At 42.5% G+C, this 23,750-nt stretch overlaps 2 protein-coding genes across 6 annotated transcripts in view; one reads left to right on the forward strand and one right to left on the reverse strand.

Moving 5' to 3' along the window:
• KATNAL2 (katanin catalytic subunit A1 like 2) overlaps positions 1 to 4,039 on the forward strand; it is a 40,106-nt gene extending 36,067 nt beyond the window's left edge. For both annotated transcript variants that reach the window (XM_024734708.1, XM_024734709.1), the window contains exons 12-14: positions 2,080 to 2,242; positions 3,040 to 3,142; positions 3,649 to 4,039. In XM_024734708.1, the coding sequence (XP_024590476.1) occupies positions 2,080 to 2,242; positions 3,040 to 3,142; positions 3,649 to 3,788 (406 nt within the window). In that variant the 3' untranslated portion in view covers positions 3,789 to 4,039. The remainder of the gene's footprint in view (positions 1 to 2,079; positions 2,243 to 3,039; positions 3,143 to 3,648) is intronic.
• A 6,369-nt stretch (positions 4,040 to 10,408) lies between these two features.
• The window catches only part of HDHD2 (haloacid dehalogenase like hydrolase domain containing 2), a 37,921-nt gene continuing 24,579 nt past the window's right edge, over positions 10,409 to 23,750 (reverse strand). For all 4 annotated transcript variants that reach the window (XM_024734688.1, XM_024734687.1, XM_024734690.1 and 1 more), the window contains exons 5-7: positions 17,349 to 17,565; positions 15,891 to 15,954; positions 10,409 to 11,256 (exon numbers count right to left, since the gene is read on the reverse strand). In XM_024734688.1, coding sequence (XP_024590456.1) covers positions 11,153 to 11,256; positions 15,891 to 15,954; positions 17,349 to 17,565 — 385 coding nt within the window. In that variant the 3' untranslated portion in view covers positions 10,409 to 11,152. The remainder of the gene's footprint in view (positions 11,257 to 15,890; positions 15,955 to 17,348; positions 17,566 to 23,750) is intronic.

Raw genomic sequence — 23,750 nt, forward strand, 5'->3', positions numbered from 1 at the left:
GATGAGATGAATTTCAACAGGGTGAAGCTGATAAAGAACAAAGCAAATGCAAAAAAGAAATAGGTACTTTTTATTGCCGGGAAAGCAGCCCTGGAGTGGGTTCTCAGCTCAGGACGGGAGGAATAATAGGTAAAGGAAAGACACAATCTTTTAAGAAACCTGGTCGCTCCAGTTTAGGGTTCAGATATGCTCCCTGGAAGGGTATTTTCATGTTTTCAATTTAAAGGAAATATCATGACATAGATTCAGAATAAGAAAAAAGGGAGGGTGCTTTGGAAATTCTCGGTATCTTTATGAGTGAGAAAATCTGGTGATGATGCTTTTCACTGTTACTCTTTATTATCGGCTAAGCCAGACCAGCACACGGGCATTTCCTAATTTCTGTGCTAGAAAATCAAAGAGATATTTCCCTCCTGTCTAAGAGCTTGAAATTTTAACATAAAAAGGGTTCACAAACTCACACTCAAAAATGATCTGTTTTTAATAGGAATGGTAACTCAAGGTAACCAAAGAGCCCCAGTTAATGAGGGAAAGCTCTACTTTACATAGTAATTCTACATAATCATTTGGAATGGAAAAAAGTTTTAAATCACCATTTTGCACCACTCTCATGAAACAGTTGATTCAAAGATCATCAACAGATGCTAAAACCACTAGTTGAAAGGGATGGGGAAAGGGGTATTCCCATGGTGCCAAGGTACTGTATGTAGAATATTTACCCGTTACAAAGAGAAGCTTGAGAGATCGTCCAGTGAAGAGAGCTGTGGTCACCAGATGATCTCAGTAATTAAACATCACATCACTAGCAGTGAGGCACACCAACATTGGATTCCAATGTAATGAACGCGAAAACATATTATCTATGAAATATACTTGCCAAAAATATTTATCCTGATTCCGATTAAGCTTTGAGGTCTAACTTCCATCTTGGAGGACAGGAGATACAGGAACCAGTTACCTGATACCATGAGGAAAACATCAGACGAATCCAGAATGTGGGACATCGTACAACTAGCCTTACCTATTCAAAAAGGGGCCAAGGCAAGGAGACTGCTTTGGATTATGAGATTTAAGAGACATAATCATATGTAGTGCATAATCCTTGATTGAATGTTGGTTGGGAAAACTGTAAAAGATATTTTGGGGCTGATTGGAGAGATTTTACTATGGAATGGGCATTAGACATATTATTCAATCTGTGTGAATTCTGTTAGTGTCATAATGGTATTATGCTTATATAAGGAAATGTCCCTTTTTTGGGAAATGCATACTGAAGCATTGGGGGGTGGGGTTTCATGATGTAATTTACATTGAAATAATTTAACAAGAATAGATAAATACGCATGAAGCAGATATGGCAAAATGTTAACTGTTGTTGAATCAAGATGGTAGGTATGTGGATATTTGTTGTTTTATTCTACTTTTCTATTTGCTTGAAATTTTTATATTAAGAAATATAAGGAAATGGCTTGCAGATGCAAAGTGCATAAACCTGGCCGACAGTGTTTTGGGAGGCCAGGAATGAGTGTTTCAAAGGGCCACATTTGCACTGGGCGCCAGGAGGGAGCATTCACACGTTACTTCACCAGAGCAATGGAGTGAGATAGTCATTCACTCCAGAGAATACGAGAGTTTTTGAAGAATTAGCGCACTTCCCAGAGTGCCCAAGTTATGTCAGGAACAAGGTACTCGTTGGCAGGGTCAGGTTGAATAATTGATGTTACAACTGCAGTGGGAATGCTCACGTTTGGTTGCTGTTAGCTGGATTTATTCCCCCTCAAATTAAGTCACCTAAAACTACCTCCTTCACATGAGGTATCTGGGGGATGTATATTTCCTTTCTCTTTTTCTTCCTTCCTTCCTCCCTCCCTCCCTATCTCTCCTTTCTTTTTTTCTTCTTTTTAACCATTTGTTTCTCCCAAACAACATGAAGTAATGGTCCTACCCACTCAGACATAGATGTAGAGTAACAGTTAAGATGCAGGATTGGTTCCTGCTAAATTTGTTCTTCAAATATAGTTGTTGCTTAAGAAGTGAGTTACTGCCCCAACCAGTTCCTGTGTTTTGGACGTGACTCAGGGAGCTAGACTGTGCCATGTTGCGGCGCCTGGAGAAGAGGATTCTGGTGGACCTCCCAAGCCAGGAGGCCAGGCAGGCCATGATCCACCACTGGCTGCCGCCCGTGAGCAGGAGCTGTGCCCTGGAGCTGCGCGCGGAGCTGGAGTACAGCCTGCTGAGCAGGGTGAGCTGCCTGGGGAGGCGCCTAGGCCCAGGGCCCGCCCCGTGACCGTCTTCTCAGCTGTTCAGAACCTCGAGTCACTTAGAAAAGATCCAAGCTGCCCCAACAAGCGCAACGGGCCTCTCCTTCATGAAAGACCAAGCTCTTTGTCCCTCGGGAACATTCAAGCAGAGATGTGATAAAGTGGAATAGGGTTTAGACTCAGAGGACCTATGGTCAGATTCTGGCCCTGCCACTTATTAACTGTGTGCCATCAAGGAAGTCACTTGCTCTCTGAGCCTCAGCTTCTTCATCTGTAAAATGGGTAACAGGCCATAGAGGATTGCTGTGATGATTAAATGCAAGTCTTTCACAAAAGGAAAAGCATGTTACCCCCATGCCCACTGCTGTCATTGCCTCCTTGAGAGGACACTTGAATGTGATGTTCTCTGAGGTTCCTTAAAGGCAGGTTATAATCCTATTGACAAAAACAGAAGTGTCTACCAAATTTTGCCATCCTTGAATTTGGGCACAAGGGCCCCATTAGGCTGGCTTGGGTGGGCCAGTCGTCACCAGCATCTCACCACCTACGTTTGGATGGTGTTAGGAAGTTGTTTGTGGCCCAGATCCTTAGGTTATCCAAACACGTTAGCAGCCTCTCTCCCCCTAAACACTATTTATCTGGGAATCTTTATATAGTGTCCATGGGTGACGGATACAGAATCCAAACAGGGGCTCTGACACCCTGTCCTGCCTCTAAGAATGTAACCACCACCAGCATTCTGCCTGCTGCCTAATGGCTGGGTTTGCGGCTGTTTCAGGAGATGGAGGGCTACTCGGGCTCGGACATCAAGCTAGTCTGCAGGGAAGCAGCCATGCGGCCTGTGAGGAAGATCTTCAATGCCCTTGAAAATCAGCAGTCAGGTATGGTGAGGATGACAGCCAAGGTGCTCCGGGAGAGAAATGTTTTTAAAAATGGGGCTTTCACCAGCAGGTGGCACCTTGCCCCTGTTCTCTGTGGCTTGTTACACTGGCACTCATTCTTTGGTCAAAAATCCTCCTTCTGCACCCAACTCCTTCCTCCTCTGCCGTTCTGTTTCGGATCAACTTTGCCCCCAGATGATAAACTCCTTAGGGCTCGGGCTTTTATTTCGCTGGCACACTATGTTGGGCTGGATCCATTTGTGGCACTATGTAAATATTAAATAACACGTCATAATGATACATTCAAGTCCCATTTTGTGTATGGGCTTCAGGGGCTGAGTTGCACATTAAAGACTTTTTCCCCAGCCCTCGTCAGTCTCGCCCGTTGCTGCATTAACCGTTAAGAATGCTGCATTGTGCATTGTCTTGAAAGAAGGTCTATCAATGTTTCAAGAGCATTGATCACCACTAGGTAGACTGTTGTGCTGTTCCTCTTTTTTGTCTAGAGAGCAGCAGTTTACCTGGGATCCAGCTGGATACAGTGACCACTGCTGACTTTTTGGATGTGCTGGCCCACACCAAGCCTTCAGCAAAAAATCTGACTCAGAGATACTCAGCCTGGCAAAGTGAGTTCGAGTCTGTGTGAAATCACATTTACCCTGACTTGGCCACAAAGACAACTACAGAGGCCTCCTCATTAATTAGTGTAAGTGAAAGAAGAACATTATGCTTGGAATAGAAAACAGAAAATTATTCTTGAAGACTGGATTAATTTGGACAACTGTACCATTTTGGAAACATATATTTTCATGGTCGATGTCAGCAAAATATTGAAGATTCCAATTACAGGTATGTGTGCTATGAGGTCTTGCAATGGAGACTTTTCTCACAATGAGATCCCATAAAATTTAGATGAATAATTTCTTGTAGTGTTCCTCATTTGTGAACTGGCATTTTCATTTTTTTTTTAAAGATGTTGGGGGTAGGAGTTAATTAATTAATTACTTTTTGCTGTGTTGGGTCTTCGTTTCTGTGCGAGGGCTTTCTCTAGTTGTGGCAAGCGGGGGCCACTCTTCATCACGGTGCGTGGGCCTCTTACTATTGGGGCCTCTCTTGTTGCGGAGCACAGGCTCCAGACGCGTAGGCTCAGTAGTTGTGGCTCACGGGCCTAGTTGCTCCGCGGCATGTGGGATCCTCCCAGACCAGGGCTCGAACCCGTGTCCCCTGCATTAGCTGGCAGATTCTCAACCACTGCGACACCAGGGAAGCCCTGGCATTTTCATTTTGAAAAAGATGTGGTAAGGAAAGTTGTGTTGGGATGCAGAGGGTCCCTAATTTGGGGAGCCAATCAGAAGCTAAGCTTGACAGACCATCTAACAGCTGACAGTTCAAGGGTGGATAAGGGTGGGAGCAAGGAAGAGAAACAGCACCTCCTTCTCTTGACAATATTCTGAATCTCATCTGCTCTCCCTGATTCTAACTCCAGTCAGTTTTATCAGCAGAGCAAACCCCTACCAGACTAGCCCCACTCAGGAATATCACTGGCCCACCTCTGGAGATGAGCTAATAGCAGTGGTAACAAGCACCCCACTATCACTACCTACCAGTTGCAGTGTTTTGAGTTCTGGCCCCTAATAACATCTTCACATCTCACATCCCGTGTATTCTGCCCTTCTCTTTCCATTGCCACAGCTCCTCATTGGATCCAAAACTTAGGATGGGATACCTGAGCTTCTAGAACAGTCTTCCCTGCGCTTAGGCTCCTCCCCATCTCCTTACGGGGTTGGAAACAGCTAGAAACATCTCATTCAGAAACCCACAATCTGAGGCATCTACTTTCAACTCCTGGTGAATTTTGAAGGCTTCCACTAAGTAATGCCACCCCTCCCCCTGCTTAGAATTTTCCTATGGTCACCTTTTGTTGTCTCCCTTGCCTTGTTTCTTCATCCCTGCAAGGCAGACTCCTCCAGAGAAGAAAACACTTCCAGGAAAAGGGACATTTGGGCTAAACAGTCCAAAGTATTTCACCCTTTTAAACAAAAACATTTGGGGTTTTGATTGTTTTGAACAGAATATTCTCAAATGCCTCTTAAAATATCATTTTATGGAAAATGTAGTCAAATTGAATGAGTTTAAAAGAAACAAAAAGACATTTCATCTTAGTAGAAGCTCAGCTGAAACTTCTTCATGGTCACTAGGTAGTACCCTGTGAGCACTGCCGACATGCAGACACGGAGGTCTCTAAACTCAATGGCCTAGACTGCTGTGCTGTTCAATTTCCAACATCTGCCGTCTGTGCTTTTGGGTTATTTTCTGTGTCAGGCTGTCAGCTGACATTTCTTATAGCTGTTAGTCCATTTGCTTGCGGTCTTTGCCACCCTTTCTGATTTCATAAAATCTCAAGTGGATGGAACCTCAATAATAGCTAGTTTGCTGTGGCTGGAAGGCAGGTTAAGTGTGCACTATATGTGTACCTAAGAATGAACAGGCAGAGGGGCAGAGGAGGGCTCCCGTGGACAGCATGCTTTGTGACAATAGGGTTGGGCCCTTTTAGCTTACTGCTCTGGAGTTCCTGATTCCGTTCAGGTAAGTGTGGTTGGCCATCCCTCCCAGCACATACCGGTAACCTTCCACTTCCAAAACCCACCTCCACATCCTCCCTCCATTCCTTTTAAGAATCTCCAAGTTCACCTTTGTACGTTCAGTCACATAGTGCATCCTTCTCTCCTCATTCCTTGGAAAGTTTGTCTACAAATGATCACGCATATGCTTTTAGGTCATGCCTTTATTTGGGTGGCTTCTTATCAGTTTTATACATCATCTAATGACTTCCTGCTTTGGATGAAATGAAATATAGCCTTTTCAGCCCTTTGCCCCATCCCTACCACACACGTCTTTCCCTGATCATCCCCAAAGTTTTACTACAGTTTTAGGTTAACTCAATAATCAACATTTTTATGATATTGTTCACTGTACATTGTTTAATGAAGAGCCAACTAGTGGATTAGGATTACATTTCCTTGTTGAGTTTTGTCTTTCTTGGAATTAATAACTGCCTCATTTTTTTCATTTGCTTAATTTTCTAAGTATTTATTCTTAATTTTTGGGGCAACATTTTCATATCTGTCCGATATCCATCAGTACTGTCTTCTAAATGGCCAAACATATCAGATTAACTTTCAACTCCATTCCCACGCTCTCTGGTCCTGGTTGTAAGGGGAAGGGGACCAGACAATGGCTGTAGAACAAGCAGAGATTTCCCTAATCCCGTTTTCAGCCCTGCCTCTCAGCCTGGCCCACCACCATGTCCAGTGTCTCCAAGGCCTGAACGTTCATAGTTCCACTTCTCCAGAGCGTAACCCCCCCACCCTCTCCTGCCTGGCTGAGGGTGCGTATCTGGCTGCTCAGGGTGGGGAGGGTTTCTGGGGCTCCAGCCACTTTCCCAGCTTTGAACCAATTCCTTGCTTCTCAACCTTGCCTCACACCTCACGACCACTCTACCCAGTGTCTCCAAGCCTTGAGTCTTTGAGGTGATAATCTACAGGATGAATTTTGGTTTTTTTCTTTGCGTTGATTTTAGTTATCAACACTCCATCATCCTCTTTCCATCTCCTCAATTACTGAACCCTGTCATCCACTGCTGTCTTCTCTACCATTCTCTTGTGGGTTGTCCTTGTTGGTTTATAACATCTTTATTCCTTCCCTCTTCTTTTAGTGGGGTTTTGAGAGAGATCAACTAATACATGACTAATGTACTGTTTAGAGCCTCTGGTTAGTTTTTTAAAAGTAGACTAAAAGTATATCTAAGTTTATAGGGATATAGGAGATTGGCCCGTTAGTTGTTGGTGGAAATTTGAACCTAATTCCACATGTGGTATTTTCTTCTAAAGCAGAGGTCATAACTCAAATGCTATAGGAACCTGGAATATAGTTACACATGGGTAAAGGAAAACAAGGAAGAGGTGGGGGACTGTGGCGAACTGGAGAGGCCAGAACTAGCTGAAGATAGCTCAATTTCCCAACTAGAAGATACGTATCTAGGAGTTGGAGCTACGTTCTGCTGTCTTCCTTAGTGATTTACTCCCAAGGGCATTTAAAAATATTTGGGAGACTTCCCTGGTGGTGCAGTGGTTAAGAATCTGCCTGCCAATGCAGGGGACACAGGTTCAAGCCCTGGTCCAGGAAGATCCCACATGCCGTGGAGCAACTAAGCCCGTGAGCCACAACTACTGAGCCCATGCGCCACAGCTACTGAAGCCCGTGCGTCTAAAGCCCGTGCTCTGCGACAAGAGGAGCCACTGCAATGAGAAGCCCGTGCACCAAAACGAAGAGTAGCCCCCGCTTGCCGCAACTAGAGAAAAGCCCGTGCGCAGCAACGAAGACCCAACACAGCCAAAGATAAATACATAAATAATTTAAAATAAAATAAATATTTGGTTTTCTCAGGCACATCAGCCAGTGAAACAAACAGGCATTGAGATGTGTATGACATTAAACACAGGAAAAAGGTATCAAAATCTGTTTCATCTTAACAGATGCGGTTTGAATTATGATAAACGATTTCTGGTGCTCTGGCACCTCGCTTCTCAAGGACAGCAGCGTGCGTTGGGTAGTAGGTCTTGATGGCTGGTGTAACACAAAGTCAGCTCAGCAAAGGCCCTGTGCATTTACGCCGGGAAAGGCCTTTTTGACTTATGTCAAAGAAACTCAATAACGTAAACGTGGCTCTATGCAAACAACTGCTAATAGGACAAAGTACTCTGCTGCCCAAGGCAAGTGTTTTAATGAAATAGATTAGTGCAGTTTTAAAAGTTCTTTATTATAGGTGCCCAAGGACTTCAGTTTCATCCAACATGAACCACCACCAATCCAAACCAACTGAACATAGACTTTCCTGTCCAACTCACTCCTGTAATTTTTCAGTGTGGGGTTAAGAGTGAGGTGACGACAGTCACTCCAGGGCACTTTCTGATACCCACAACCGCAGGTGTTTGATGGAACCGTCACTAGGGAGGTGGGCCAGCCCCCTTCTCCTTTCCAGGCATTACAATCCGCTCCGCTCGGGTAGAGTGGTGGGTAGGTAGAGACACTGCAGAACTAGCTGATTCTGGACGTGTGAGAGTGAAGTGGGTGCAACAACCTTGTCTCCCCACCAGACTGGTCCTTCGCCCTCCTCCACGCCCAGCTCACAGGAGATGCCCAATAACCGCCTCCTGACCATGGGCATTCTCTAATGCCCTTTCAAGTCATAAATAAGATTCACTTGGTCCCTTTTCTGGGGCCACGACAGGATTATAGTAAAGCTGGCACCAACACTATCCTTCGGGTCAGCACCACAAGACAGCCTCTGAAATGTAATGGCTGGAAAATAAAGTCCTTTACGTACTTCGGTTATTCAATCTCCTCCATGAAGCCCAAGGCAAACCAACCAGCTGAGCTGGGAATGTTTACAGTAACCTCGACCTAAACCAAGATTTCTATTTATCCTCACGAACTTCATACCGTGGACAGGTCAGTTAGAAAGTCCTATATAATGTTTATTAAGTAAATAAAATAGCCAACTAAGATTTTAATGGCCTAGAGGGCCAAGCGAGAATGGAGGAAAGTAGAGCAGCCGTTTCTCTTGACTGGCTCGTTACACGCAGCTGGATTACCCCCTCCTGCCACTCGCCCATCAGTGATGTCTACAGCTTGGCTTTAGCTCTAACGTGTCTCCAGAGCATCAGAGCCATTATTTAAGTGCCTAACGGGCCTCCCCTATGAGCAGCAAGTCTAAAATGAAACATTTTCTCCTTCCTACCCACAGCTATACCCTCTAGCATTCAATTCCTATAATATTTACAGCTAATTTTGAGTTGTCTGGTGACGGCCTGAGTGCCCATCTGTGTTGTAGCACAGAGTCCTGTCTGGTGGGGAGAAGAGACATTTGAAGACCTAAGTATAATCTAACAACTGCTCCATGGCACAAAGGAGGGAACACTTCACTCCATCCTGTGGTCAGGACCACGTCACAGAGAAGGGAGACACAGAGTCTGCACACTGCCTTGGGTATTCTCCTTAGCTCCTCACCTAGTAAGGGCCCTCCAGGCAAAATCCTTCTCTTAAATGTTTATTTCCTAGCAGGCACTTCGCACACAGCAGCTAGCAAACCCTTGATAACGCTTGGGCCAAGGAATCAGTGACCCAGGTGCCGGGGAACAGGCCACTGGTGAACACGCCCAGCAGCCCCTCTTGCCTCCACGCTGGGCTTTCTGTGTGGCTCCGGCCTGAAGGAATTTAAATGTAGTAGAATGTGTCTCTTTTTTAAATTCTCAGGAGGACTTTCCCCACTGAACTGACTGTAGAGATGAATTCTACCAACTTTTTCCAGATTGTTATATGCAGGTACTCCTGCTACATCTGTGTCATCATCGCAAACAGGCAACACTTAACATTCGTCCGATTCTATTTAAAGTCCTTGATATATGGGTTGTGCATTTAACCCTCACAACAAGCCTACGTGGTGGGGTATCTCCACTTTACAGAGAAGGCAAAGGAGGCAGAGTGGCTAGGGGAGTTGCCCCAGGTCACCGAAGGGAAGTGCTGGCCAGGCTCCCTGCTCTGTGCCCCGGTCACTGCACCCCTCCTCCTGATCTGGGGTGGTGCCCTAGCACATGTCTTCTGCACTCTAGGATCGTAAGGACTAGGTTGGGGCATCTGCAGAAACAAGAAAAGTGTTCACCAAACGACCAGAAGTAGAGGAAGCGGCCACTTATTTAGCTTTGCTCCCTCCCATCCAAGACCAAGCTGATCTCTAAACAAGCATCAAAACCCAAAGCTCATTAACACTGCTGTGTGCTTCAATAAGGTGAGCACCATGATAATCGACAATTACAAGCTAATAATCCAGTGCCCAAGAGCCCAGTAAAACAATTGCAAAGGCCCAGGATCATCACAGTATGCAAATGCACTAAGAAAATCATTACCTATTTAGTCCCCTTCATTTTGGTGGGTTTAACATGAGAAGAAGAATCCATGCTGCAAGACGAAATTTCATTTTACAGCCGTAGTAACCAAGTACATAAAAGCTTGAATCTGTCCCAATAGCTTCTGAAAGATTTTTCCCATAGTGTCAGAGGCAAAAATAATGAAATCTTGCAAATGTACAGTTAATAGGACCCGGGTGGACACTAGCCTCAAAAATGCATGGTCTATAAGACATTAAAGGCTTGATTTTAGTTTCTGCACTGTTCCTGTTAATAACAATGTCTAATTAAAACATCTGTAAAATACTGATAGTTTTAATTTTACATAAAATTTCCAACACAACTGTTACACAGTATAATAGGTATCTGCAATGAATAGGTTATTAATGGAAATATTATTTTAAATTAAAACCAGGTTCTAAATTTAAATTACTCATCTCTGGCTAACCAAAAGAAAAAGAAGTCACCCGTGCTGGGAATAATACAGTAGCTAATCTAGTTTTCAACATCTGTTAAAGCAAATTCACTCCTTCACTTGGGCTAAAGGACACTTTATTCTGCTTCTTCTGTCCTGTACCCTACTTGGCACTTCTGATGGATTTCACAGTTGAACTCAATATTAAAACTACATACAGCCTAATGCACTCTTCAATGCAGTACTTTATAACTTAAAAAACACCATTCAACTTTATTCAGAGTCTGAACCCCTCCAATTTACCAGCGAGGAGACAGCAGAGAACAGGCTCCCTGCAGGAGACTCTTCCCCAGCGCCGCTAACCTGATGAATATTTTAAAAGGAATGGCACAAAATCTCAGCTTTCCCTTTCTTTGGATCTCATCTTCTTTTACGAAAAAAAACAAAAGGGATTAGCCAGGCTTGGTGTCTTGCTGCAATTCAATACCTTTCTTTCTAATTACTGCCCAATAAAAGAGGGTTAAATGGTGACCAGGGCTGAGTGGTCTCTGTCTGTCATTAAGTTGTTGAGGGATTCTTTCCAGACAATGAAAAGCTGCGTTTCAAGTTGCTTCTGATTCGCATAATGGTTCACAGTAGATGCTGCAGAATGTGGTCCACGGCATGAGGGAAGCTGTCACAAGTTAAGTAAGGAGCTGGATTAATTTTTTCTTCGTCTGCTGCTCGATATTTCCCTGAAATGAAAGTAAAGCCAGTGACAAAGCTAGAGAGAGGCATGGACACATATACACTACCAAATGTAAGGTAGATAGCTAATGGGAAGCAGCCGCATAGCACAGGGAGATCAGCTAGGTGCTTTGTGACCACCTAGAGGGGTGGGATAGGGAGGGTGGGAGGGAGGGAGATCCAAGAGGGAAGAGATATGGGAACATATGTATAACTGATTCACTTTGTTATAAAGCAGAAAATAACACACCATTGTAAGGCAATTATACTCCAATAAAGATGTAAAAAAAAATAACAATAAAGCCAGTGAACAAAGGCTACTGGTAGAACACCAGATTAATCACACCCCATGAGCACCTGGGACACCAGAGACCACCCTTATAATAATGATGAGAGAATCGAGGTCTCCACAGCTCCCAAAGCACCTTTTATCCAGGCTTCAGGAATGCCATGAGGCAATTCAAAGCAAGGTCATATTCAGCATTTCCCAGGCCCTCTGGTCTTTCATGATGGACAGTCACAGGTACTGGGTCACCTGAGAGCTAAGGGTGCCTTCGAATCTCCTCAGCTGTTGAAATCATTTTCTTCCCCCAGCAGCCCTACAGATAGGGATGGTGATTAAATCAGTGCTTTTAAATGAAAGCCCAGACCCCACAGGGCAGAGGCCTTGTCAGCTTCAGAGGGTGACTGGAAACAGCATGAGCTGCTGCCGAACAGGAGCCCTGTGAGCGGGCAAATGAGGGCGCCCGGGGGTGGGAGGGGAGGAGAGATGGGTGCTCTTGGTGCTCACGGGTGGGCCTGCTGCTGAACTTTCCCTGGACCCTGCAATTCAAGGGCCACAACTGAACAGTGCAGCACGGTCACAGACTCTTACAAATGTAAACCAGACCATGCGTGGTCCCTGTTTAAACACCGTTAATGTGTCCCAATGCCCTTCAGAAAGAACCCTGTATCTCTGTTGTTGCCTACCAGGCCCCTCAGTCACCAGGCCCTCACCTTAGCATGTGCTCCTCTCACCAGCTGCATGTGCTCCTCTCACCAGCTGCAGTCCTGTGCTGGACACATCTGCCACTCCCTTTGCCTGGAACATTCTTCTCAACTGACAACCTCCTTCAGGCTTCGGGTCAGTCCCACCTTCCCATCCAAATGAGATCCCCTCCCTGTATTTTTTCTCTCTCTCTCTCTCTCTCTCTCTCCCCTGTTCTTTGTCTCCACAATATTTATAACAATTCGTAATTATATATTTATTAGTTTAATGTGTCTCACATCTAAGACTATAAGTTCTCTAAGAGCAGGGACTATGTCTGTTATGTTCCCCAGTGTATTCCCAGCACCTGACATAATGACTAGCACATGGTGAGCATTCCACAGCATTTTAGGAAGGAAGAAAGGAAAGAAGGAAGCAAGGAAGGAAGGGAGGGAGGAACACTGTATTAGACAGGGCCTTGGGGGAACGAGGCCGACTGCCCTGTAGTCTCAGCGCTGCCTCTGCACTTGCCCTTTCTCCTCGCTCCCTCATCCCCTTTTCTGTGATCTCTGCTATTTATTCTTCTGCATTTTTCAGTATTCTGTCTAAATCTGGGTTCCCCAACAACAGACCCACCACTTTCTACAATTCCTTCTGTTTTCTATAACTACTCTTTAAGAGGCTTTGTTCAGCAAACACCAAGCCTGAAAACCCCGCTTCCCCAACTTGACAATGTGGTAGTGAAGATGCTTCCTGTCCTGTCTTGCTGACTGTGAATTCCTACAGGAAAGGAGCCAGCATCTAACGTACAAAGCTAACTTACCTTAGGGTCCTCAAGGCACCTGTCCACAGTATGGCCCACACAGCAAACTCTACTGCTAGTTTTTTCTCAAGCTTAAATCCCATTGAGTATAAACTCCTCTGCAAGGTTTCTGCTTGTCCTCATAGGTAAGTTAATGACTAACTTTTGCTATACCACTCACTTCTTGGAGCCAGTGGTCTAAAGGCAAATGCGTGAAAGTCAGGTTTCTTAGCCATGAGCTTCCAGAATGCTTTTGCTTAGTGTGGCTCTGCCAAGTGGGGTTTCTACAAAGTACAAATTGATACAGTGGCTCATGAATGGGTGATAGTTCTAGCAACTGCACTGTGTCTGGCATAGAGCAGATGCTCAATAACGTTGGCTGAGTGAATGAAGCAGGCCCCCATCACTCAGGCCTGACTCAGTGTGCCAGTCTATACTCTCCTGGACGAATAAATGGTGAATGGAGGGAGAATGCAGGAAGCCATGTTGACAACAGTGGACGAAGGGTGATCCCATCTTTTCTAGGTGATTGTTTTACATGCTAAACAGAAACAGATTCTAGTTATGGCTAGTCAAAAGTCTTTACTGGGGCTTCCCTGGTGGCGCAGTGGTTGAGAGTCCGCCTGCCGATGCAGGGGACACAGGTTCGTGCCCCGGTCCGGGAAGATCCCACATGCCGCGGAGCGGCTGGGCCCGTGAGCCATGGCCGCTGAGCCTGCGCGTCCTGAGCCCGTGCTCTGCAACGGGAGAGGCCACAACAATGAGAGGCCCCCGTACCGCAAAAAAAAAAAAAAAAAGTCTTTACTAACAAATCGTGGAGCAAATGTATATTGAGCATCTATTATGTGTTATTGAGAAACAAAACTGCTCAAGACTATCACTGAATAATTTAAAATCTCTTTGGTAATTTTCAAACACTGGGAAAGTCAGCAATTGTTCACTGCACTGAGTTCAAATTTATGAGGAGCTGGCTGCTCTGTATGCTTTCAGAACAGTGGGCTTACTTGGGACTTTTTTCTGACCAAAGATGAACAGTACAAATGGGCCTGTTTTCATGAGCTGGACTTAGCTATGTTTCTAAGTTAGACATTTCAGATTTGATGGTGTGGAGCTGCTGGCTTCTCTAAGACTAACTGGATGCCTCTGTGACAGGCTGACCACAACCAACTGCCAGTCAGAAAAGAAGGCAGAGCCAATGGAGACCAGCTAGGGAAGCTGGGCCTACAAGACCCTGGCATAGGACCAGTTTTCATCCTTGGTGCAAATCCTTAGTTATGTGACCTAAAGAAAGGAAATGTTCATGGGAACAATACCCGAGAGGAAAATAGTTAGCCGAGGGTTTCCTCAATGACCAGATCATAAAGTGATGAGGAATGCCAAGCGTCTGAAAATTCAGATACAGGGGAGGATGAGGAGTGTGGCTCTTTTTCCTGACTCCCTGATATATCCTCTTTTTTGCTTCCATCAAAGGGCATGTTTCTGGGAAGACGGTGATCATTTTGAATTAGAAATGTGAAAACACAATACTATTAATTCTAGAGTGACTGGAGCCAGTATCTGCAAGGCTCCAATGGTTCACTCCAGACGCCCAGCATGAGAAGACTGTTCCCATTCTTTGTTCACACAGGGCCTGGAAAATACTTCTTATTCGATTCTAGCAACATCTATGTTTTCTTGTTTCTGTTTTTAAATTCAAAATAGCTTTTATGCAACCACATTTTCTTGAACATCACAGTCACGAGTAAATATACTCTATCTAAAAAATTTCCCAGTGGCAGCTCGTCTGTGACTTAGTGTTTAAATCTTCCCTTTTCTGAACGGCCTGTATGAAGCCAGGCATATGAACTCACAGAGCCATCTATGGAACCACCTATCTGCTATTTAACTGATAAGAGCCCGATGACAATTCTTGGACCAGACTCCTGGCTGTCATCCTCAAACACGTGCTATTAGTTTTAAGCTCAGCAGGTGCCAGCTGGGGGCAGGTGCGGGGAAGACCTCTTCATTTTATCTGAAAAGGCTCATCAAGTTCCTAGTGCAACAGCACACAAGCCCACACAACTCTCATGACTATTCTTTCCTTACCTTGAAAGGACTTCATTAATCACACTCCACACAGGAAAACTGCACAGTGTAATACACATACACCGTGAGAGCGAGAAGGGACCAGTCCAGCCCCATCATCCGTAAATGGCCCAAAAGGTGAAGGGCCTTGCCCAGAGTCTCACAGTCAGTGTAGAGCTGAGACCAAGACCCAGGACACCTAACTGGTCCACTGTTGCCATGATACCGTATTAGCTGAGTCTCCCCCATTAGGTTCTTTCCCTTTCCTTAAATTTATTTGAGGGACCACACCCGGTTTACCTAATTTTGGTACAGGAAATTGTTACTAAGACAGTAAGTGAAAAGACAAAAGTTTTTTGTGTGTTTTTTAAAAAAATGTAAACATTAACACAAAGTATCATATCACTTAGCTAGCCAGTCGCTAAAAAGATAAACATCTTATAGCTGGTGCAAAAAGAAAACATATTTTTACACAGCCCCACTATCAATGGTCTTTTGGTCAACTTTGGTGATTTGTATATCCAGAAAATCATACAAATGCTAATGGTCAATTGTGTGTGGTTATCTCTGTGTAACTGTTAAAGTACCTCTGAACTCTGATCTGATCTTCCTAGCTTTGCACAGCATGGGCCCTTTCACATTGTCTTTTTTCCCTGTAATCCTAAGCCCATTTTATTTTTGCTTTGTGGCAGAAAGAGAATTAAAGTGCCCAGGGGGCTTTGCCATTTCTTCAAAGACTGTTCTTTAAGGAGCTGTGTATTCTACCATTCTGTTTTAGAGAAACAGAATATTATACTGAAGATACATACCAGTTTTGACTAAGATGCCCAGCATGCCGACATTCTGAGCCCCACCAACGTCATCCCTGCAATCCTAGAAAAGCATAACGAAGCATTTAGTCCAGTGTCATCAGTGAGCTTGCCAACAAAACTGACCAATTGATCTGATTTATTAGGACAGGATGGCCAACTGTAATCCCATGTTTTTTTTGAAATGGAAGAGAAGGAGGCATAGAAAAGGATAAAGCCATGTCTGAAGGAGCGCACCACTGCAAGAGAGAAGCGTCATAGAGGCAGAGGTGAAAACAGGGTAGTAACCCTAGTAACCACCTAAAAAGCAGTTACAGTGCTTCATGTTTTGCCACGTGTACATCTATTTCCTTTTAGAACAGATCATGGAAAAAAAGTATTCTATCATTTGGCAGCTTTTAAGGTAAATGATCCAACTGCAGGACAGTGAATGAACTAGGTTCAGAAGACAGCTCTTGTGCTGTCTATGTAACATTATCCTTACTTTCCATCCAATCGTCCCTAACAGGGGGAATCAAATCAGATCAGTGTACTTAAACAGATTCTGAGACTGTCTGATATTCACTTCACACTTAGGAATAACGGATCAGTTTCAAAGGGAAGCTTTTGTTTTCCAATTCTTACTCAAGATAGGGGTGAATATACTTGGCTAATTGTGATGACAAATGCAAGGTAATAAAAATCCAAAAACTGGAAGAAACATCATCAATAAAATCAATCCTACCATCTCATGTGTATAAGCAGGATTCATTCAGATCACACCCAAAGAAAAGTTTTTTCCTTAAAAATCATTCATATTATTCAACAACAGCCCTTGGAAATGAGTCTTAAAATGTCAAAATCTTCATTTAGGGTCTAACTTAAAACCTTTTCTGTGCATCTAAACTTGCCTTGTTGAAGCAGGGGAGATGGGGGAGAGGGACAGGAGGAAGGGAGGAGGGAAAAAGTGAACAAGGAAAGCAAGGGCCCACTGGGTAGGGCCCCCGATTGTCCAGGTTCAGCCCTGCCACTCCTAGGCCTGAGGCAATCGATATCTTTAGCTATTTGTGGCACACAGACTGGGAAGTTCTTCCATAAGCATATACTAGCAAAAAAATCAATAATGGGACAATTCTTTGGGTATAGGTGTTCTTTGCATTAAGGAATAGTCAAAAAAGTCTAAATCTATGTAGAAGTTTTCTTCAAAAAGACATATAAAGCATTTAATTGCCTTGCAGTTGATGGTCTTTTGAATTGTATATATCTCATCACACTATGAAGAATGTCAGAAATAATCAATATTTCAGTTCTTTAGAATACCAGTAAACAACTACTGGAAAGCCTGTTTTATGGGTAGCCTCTTACTACCATCTGATATCATCAATAAGAGCCTGCTTGTGTTTCAAAGCAGTGCTTTGAAGTTGGCTCCTCCCAGCATGACAGGTAAGCCCAGGGCATTTCCTGGGCTCTTCTACTTACATCCCCAATCATGATGGCCTCCTCAGGTTTACAGCCAGTGCTCCGCAATGCCTCCAAAAAGAACATTTTCTCTGGTTTCCCCACGACTGTGGCTTTGGTATCTGTGGCATGCTCTAAAGCAGTCACAAATGGTCCGGGCCCCAGGGCTAAGCCATCTTGCCTCTTGTAATACCTGGCTTTGTGGATTGCTATCAGAGGTGCCCCATCCAGGAGCAACCTAGAGAGACAGAGAAAATGGAAATTGGCTAAAAGCAAGGTTTCTATGACTGGAAAAGAATGTCAGACTTACAAAGTGGTTTTATTCACACTCACAGAAGTGAACAGTTTCTTATTAACTTTTAATGACTTGCTGTCTTCTAATGAATTCGCTAGGAACTGCTGAGAATTACACTCAGATACACTGAAGAAAGGTGATGGATTAAATTTGTGATTGCTTCAACCTTTTACCTTTAGTGGTTTCAGACATTTTACCCAAATCACCATGGAAAGAGAATTAAGGGAAGTAAAGCTAAATAAGACACTTGAGGGAAGAAGCTTAACTTAATGAGACAAGTTGTTTCGACTTCCCTAATGGTAAGCAGGAGGCTCCTGAGCCTTTGCAATACGACTCAACCGATGCTGCGGTGACATGTTCAGCTAGCTCCTAAAATACCTGGTTTCCTCTTCCCTCTGCTCCAAAATACGATTCTTTCGAATTCAGAAATTTCACAGACCATTTTACAAGTACTCTCTGCTTGTATCTTTCCCTCTTCATTTTACCTTTTGACTGCTTCGGGCGTTACTTTGCAAATCAGGCTGTCTTCCCTGAAGGACACAGCAGTAAGGCTCAAGGGTGAGCCTATACTGTCAAGTCCTTTCCTTCTTCCTGATGTAGGACAAATACTCTCATACCAACCGCAAGGGCATAAAGAGTTTTCTTGTTAGAGAACTAAACTCTACATATAGTCAAGGACCCTCATTACTTACTCAGGCAAAACGTAACAAATCTAAAAAAAACCCCCCACCAACCCCCATCCAAAAACATCTGCCAACCATCCCAACAGTGCAGCCTGTAAGTCACACAGCAGAGAGAGTCACACACATATCATCTAATCGAATGCAGGACATGATATTCTTCTTAAACTGCTTTTAAATCAATGTAATAAATGATCTCACTTAGCTTAATTTAAGTCATCTACTTAGTTAAATATCTAGTATGTCCATCGAGGAAGAATTCATCACATCTCACCCTGCACAATTATGAGTAATTAAGCGCTCAACTATGAAACTGCTAAATTATTCTTGTCAGTGGGCACGGAAATGCCTTCCTGTGGGAGATGCAGGATTCAGACATTTATGATTAAATATTTTATTATGTAAAAACCAAATACCGGACTATTGCAGGGCCTTATTGTTAGTTACTACGAATTGCTCACAGCACAGGATGGATCCTTCAAATTTATTCACTAATAGCAATACAAATTTATTTCTTAAAGTAGATCTTAAAATCCAACTGTTAGGAAACCTGATAAGGCCACTATGTTGGCCTTAAAGAACCACAGCTGATAGCAACGAGATAATAACGGGTGATTTATCTATCTCCCCTCTTGTCACTCTGCCCCCAATCCCATTTACTTGCTACTCTACCATGGAACTGGAATTCTTTATGCAACAGACCTCAAAATTGCTCTCCATTTACACAGCTAAACTAAAAACTCATTTGATTTAGCTTTGTTAATATTTTATTATATATTAACTGGGGATGAGACTTAACAGCTTGATTGACGTGTGTACTTAATTCCCGTGCCTTCTCTGGAAGGGCTGAAACTGTGGGTTCCTCTACATTTCTCTAAATGGGAACTGGTTCTTCAGGAGCTTGGAGAAGACAGGCACCTCTCAGGTAAGTGGTTCTTGCTTCTGTCATTCTTCTACATTCAGCATAAGCTTTACTGACTCTTTGAAGAGCCAAGGCACGTTCAGGATAGACTGAAAGGTAAATATTTTCAAGGACACAGATTAAAAGATTTTTGTATAGTTAAACATTTTCAAAATGTAAGAAAATAGACACCCCAATACTTGGGACTGTTTTCACACTTCCTAGACAGGGCAAAAAAAAAGTTGGTTGTTTTGTTACCAGAAGTAATGTATCGGGAAGAAATCTGAGAATCTTCTGTCTCTAACTATAAGCCCATTGAGGTGCAAGATACAAGAAAAAAAGGCATAAAGAAGGCCTGATGCAAAAATCCATAGCTATAAATTCCACGTAGGCAAAGGAAAAAAACCATAAAAAGTCCTAGCCAGGGAGCTGGACCACATTATAAAAATGTTAGGCAGAGCAGTAAGAGAAAAGCTAAGGGGATGACTTAAATTCAGAGCCACAGTACGTTACTGAAAGGGACCGTAAAGAATACCAAGTCCAACACGCCCCATTTTACAGATGAGAAGATCACCTTGCGATGCTGGCCAAGACCAAGGAGAGCGGAAACCCAGAACTCCAGAAAACCAATCCAGCACTCTTCCAAATAAACTCACTTTTTTAGAAAAAATGATCAACTTTTCACCATTTCTGCTGAAGATGGAGAATGTGGAAATGAAATTACACGGCAGCTTAAGTAAGAAACCTAATATGCCTGACATCGAACGATTGAGTCCTTTTCTTCCCACCCCCCCAAAACGACCCTCCCCAATCTTTCCCAACTCAGTAAATTGGCCCCATTGCTCAAGTCAGAAACTAGCAGTCATCCTTGATTTCTCACTTTCCCTCACCCTTCCACATCCCTACTATTAGTAAATCCAGTCACTTCCAAGTCCAAAACAAAAACAAAACTTTCTCAAAATGGTCTTACTCCCTCTGGCGAACCTCTGCAATAGTCGTAACTCATCTTTCTGCTTTCTACTCTTCCCCTGTTATTCCAACCCGTCGTACATGCAATAGGGGGAGTTTTAAAAGTACAGATGGGATCGTGTCCCTTCCCTGCTTAAAACCTTTCAAGAACCTCTCATTGCAAAGAGTATAAAACCCAAAGTCCTTACCGAAGCTTATAAGGCCTGGCCTTACCTGTCAGCATCTCCAATCTCAAGTCACCTTCCCCGTCACTGACTACGTACCAAAAATGTACACAGTCTTTCCTGCTTCAGCCCCCACACCTGGTGTTCCCTCCTCCTGAGACAGAGCCCCATACTTTGCACACAGCTATCTTCTGCTCACTTGTCAGGTCTCAGCTTGAATGTCAGCACATCAAAGAAGCCATTCCCAATCTCCCTGCAAAGTGGACTTCCTCCTCACATTTCATCTCTATCTCATCCCCTTTTTCCTCTATATCACTTCCTATAGTTTATAATCCTTACTCAACTGTGTTTGGTTTGTCTTCCTCACTAGCTTACAATCTCCACTATGCCCATTAGTTTTACTCATCACTGTATTTCTTACTTCCAAAAAAAAAAATTCAAAACAAAACCAAAAACAAACCCTGGTACCTTTCACTAAATATTTATCGAATAAGTTAATTAATGCATGAAGCACAGTACGCCCTAGTGTCCTGACTATAAAACGCGGAATGACGCTAACCTTCTTGGGGAACAGAGACGATATATGCAAACTTCTTCATACTATCTATCTGACAGTAATGACCATTATTTTTATTCATAAATATAGGAAGTGTAGTGTCTGTGCTACTTAAAATAGGTAACAGCAAACACTTCACATCTGTGGGCCCCGGTTTCTTATCAAATGAAGGAACTGAATCAGATCAGGTCTTTTCACTCTCAACACTTCTGACATTTTTTTACTGAAAAATGCTTTATATGGGGGGATCTGTCCTATACCTGTGGGATGTTTAGCCGCATCCATGGCCTCTACCCACTAGATGCCAGTAGCACTCTTCTTCCCCCAGTTGTGACATCCAAAAATGTCTCCAGACATTGCTGAATGTCCCCTGGGGAGGAAAAATGTCCCCAGTTGAGAACAAATGAACGAGGTGATGCCAAAATCTTGACATTCAATACATTTAAAACTAATACCAATCAACCTGACAAACACAACTACCAAAAGTTCAAATTAAAACAATAGCAAATCATGAAATATATCAAGAGAAAATCCCATCAACACTTAATTGAAACCCCCAGAATATCTCCAGTATCATACTGACACAGCAATTTTCTCATTAATAGTAGGCTACCTACTATCACCACTTCTATCTGGTATTGTAGTTCCCAGAGAGTGTAATAAAGCAAGAAAAAGAAATGAAAATACAAAGATTGGTAGGTGTGAAATAAAACTGTCATTATTTATGGTTGACAACTGTCCATGTAGAAAATCCAATTCAAAAGATTCTATAAATAAATTATTAGAATTAACAAGTGAATGTAAGAAGGTCATGAATACAAGGTTAACATACAAAATCTCAATTATACTTCTGTGTATTAGCAACAAGCAATTAAAAGTGAAATTTAACAAAATACCACTGATAATCGCATCAAACAACATGAAATACAAGGATTAATTCAACAAAATTTCTAAGACCTATACTCTAAAAACAGCAAAACACTGCTGAAGAATGTAAGACTAAAATCTAAATAAATGGAGATATATTCCATCTTCATAGACTAGAAGACACATTACTGTTCAGTAAATTCTACCCAAATCCACAGATTTAATAAAGTAGCAATCAAACTCCTAGTGAGCTTTTTTTTGTGGAAATTGACAAGTTGATTCCAAAATTTATACGGAAATGATATAGAATCTTAAAAAAGATTAAGTTGAAGAATGTATACTACCAGATTTTAAGATTTATTATAGAGCTACAGTATTTAAGACACTGTGGAAGTGCACAAATATAGATAAAAAATCTAGAAACAGAGCTACACATATATAGTCACTTGATTTATGTCAAAGCACTAAAACATCACTGCAATTCTGTGAGGCTTTTGAAAGAACTGATCTACGCAATAAATGTTGCAGAAGCAACTGGATATCTGTAAAGAAAAAATGAAATTTACTTCACACAATTCACAAAAGTTAATTCAAAACAGACCTTAGACCTAATTGCTAAAGGTAGAACAATAAAGCTTGCAGAAGAAAACACAGGAGAATATCTTCATGACCCTGAGGTGGGCAAAAATTTCTTAGGCATAACAGAAGAAAATATTGACAAATTGGACTCCATCAAAATTAAAAACTTCATGTTCTCATACCGTTAAAAGAATGAACTGGCAAACCACAGACAGGGAAAGGACATCTGCAGTACATATATCCAACCAAAGACACGTGTGTACATAACACACACACAACCCCAACAAATCACTAAGAAAACTATAACCCAATCAGAAGCGATAAAAGACTTGAATGTGTAGATCACAAAAGAAGTTATCCAATAGCCAATAAGTATATGAAAAGGCTTCAACAATATTATTCACCAGGGAAATACGAATTGAAACTCGGTAAGATACCACTATACACACCAGAAAGAATAGCTACAATGATATAGACTAGCGAGAGACTGGTGAGAATGTGGAGCAACTGGAACTCTTGTTCATAGCTGGTGGGTCATAACATATGACTCCACATAATCACAGTGGAAAATTGTTTGGCAATATTTACTAAAGCTAAGCAAGCACTTATCCTATTATCCAGTAATTTCACTTCCAGATACAGACCCAAGAGAAATGACTGGATATGTCCCCAAAAGACATGTAGAAGAATGTTCACAGCAGTTTTATTCTTAACAGCCAAAACTGGAAAAATCCAAATGTCCATTAACAATTGAATAAATTGTGGAATATGCATACAATAGACTACTACACAACAACAAAAATAAACAAAACAAAAACAAAGTACTGCTACATGCAACAATTTGGATAAATCTCAAAAACAGACCAAAAACAAAATGCTACAACTGTGTGATTTCATTCATATGAAGATCAAAAACTGGCAATATTGATAGAAGTCAGAGTAGTGGTTACCTTGAGGAAGGGGTGGGATTGACTGGGATAGAGAGCCTTCTACGGCGCTGGAAATGTTCTGTCTCGTGATCAGAGTGGGGGTTATCTATGTGTCAATTTTTATTGAGTTGTACACTGACAATCTGTATACCTTATTGTATGTTATATATCAATTTTAAAAGATCAGTAACAATATATTTATGTGGTTTATTCACCTAAAGCTTTTATTTAGAGTAGCAAGAGTTGCCTTGATCATAAAAGAATCTCCCCAGTTAATTAAATAATGAGTAGGGACTAATATTAAACTCAATTCTGTATTCTGTGATCTTCAAATTGGCATATAAAGTTGTTCTGCATATACTAATGGAATGCTTTAAATAACTCAAGTTCTTAAGTCTTCAACAATTTCTCATCTCCAGAGTGTTTTATTTTTCTAGTCTGGACCTTAATTAAAAAGATTGCATAGCAGTCAGCCCTTTCAAA

This window comes from Neophocaena asiaeorientalis, unplaced genomic scaffold (genome assembly GCF_003031525.2).
Source record: "Neophocaena asiaeorientalis asiaeorientalis breed wild unplaced genomic scaffold, Neophocaena_asiaeorientalis_V1.1 scaffold322, whole genome shotgun sequence".
Classification (NCBI taxonomy): domain Eukaryota; kingdom Metazoa; phylum Chordata; class Mammalia; order Artiodactyla; family Phocoenidae; genus Neophocaena; species Neophocaena asiaeorientalis.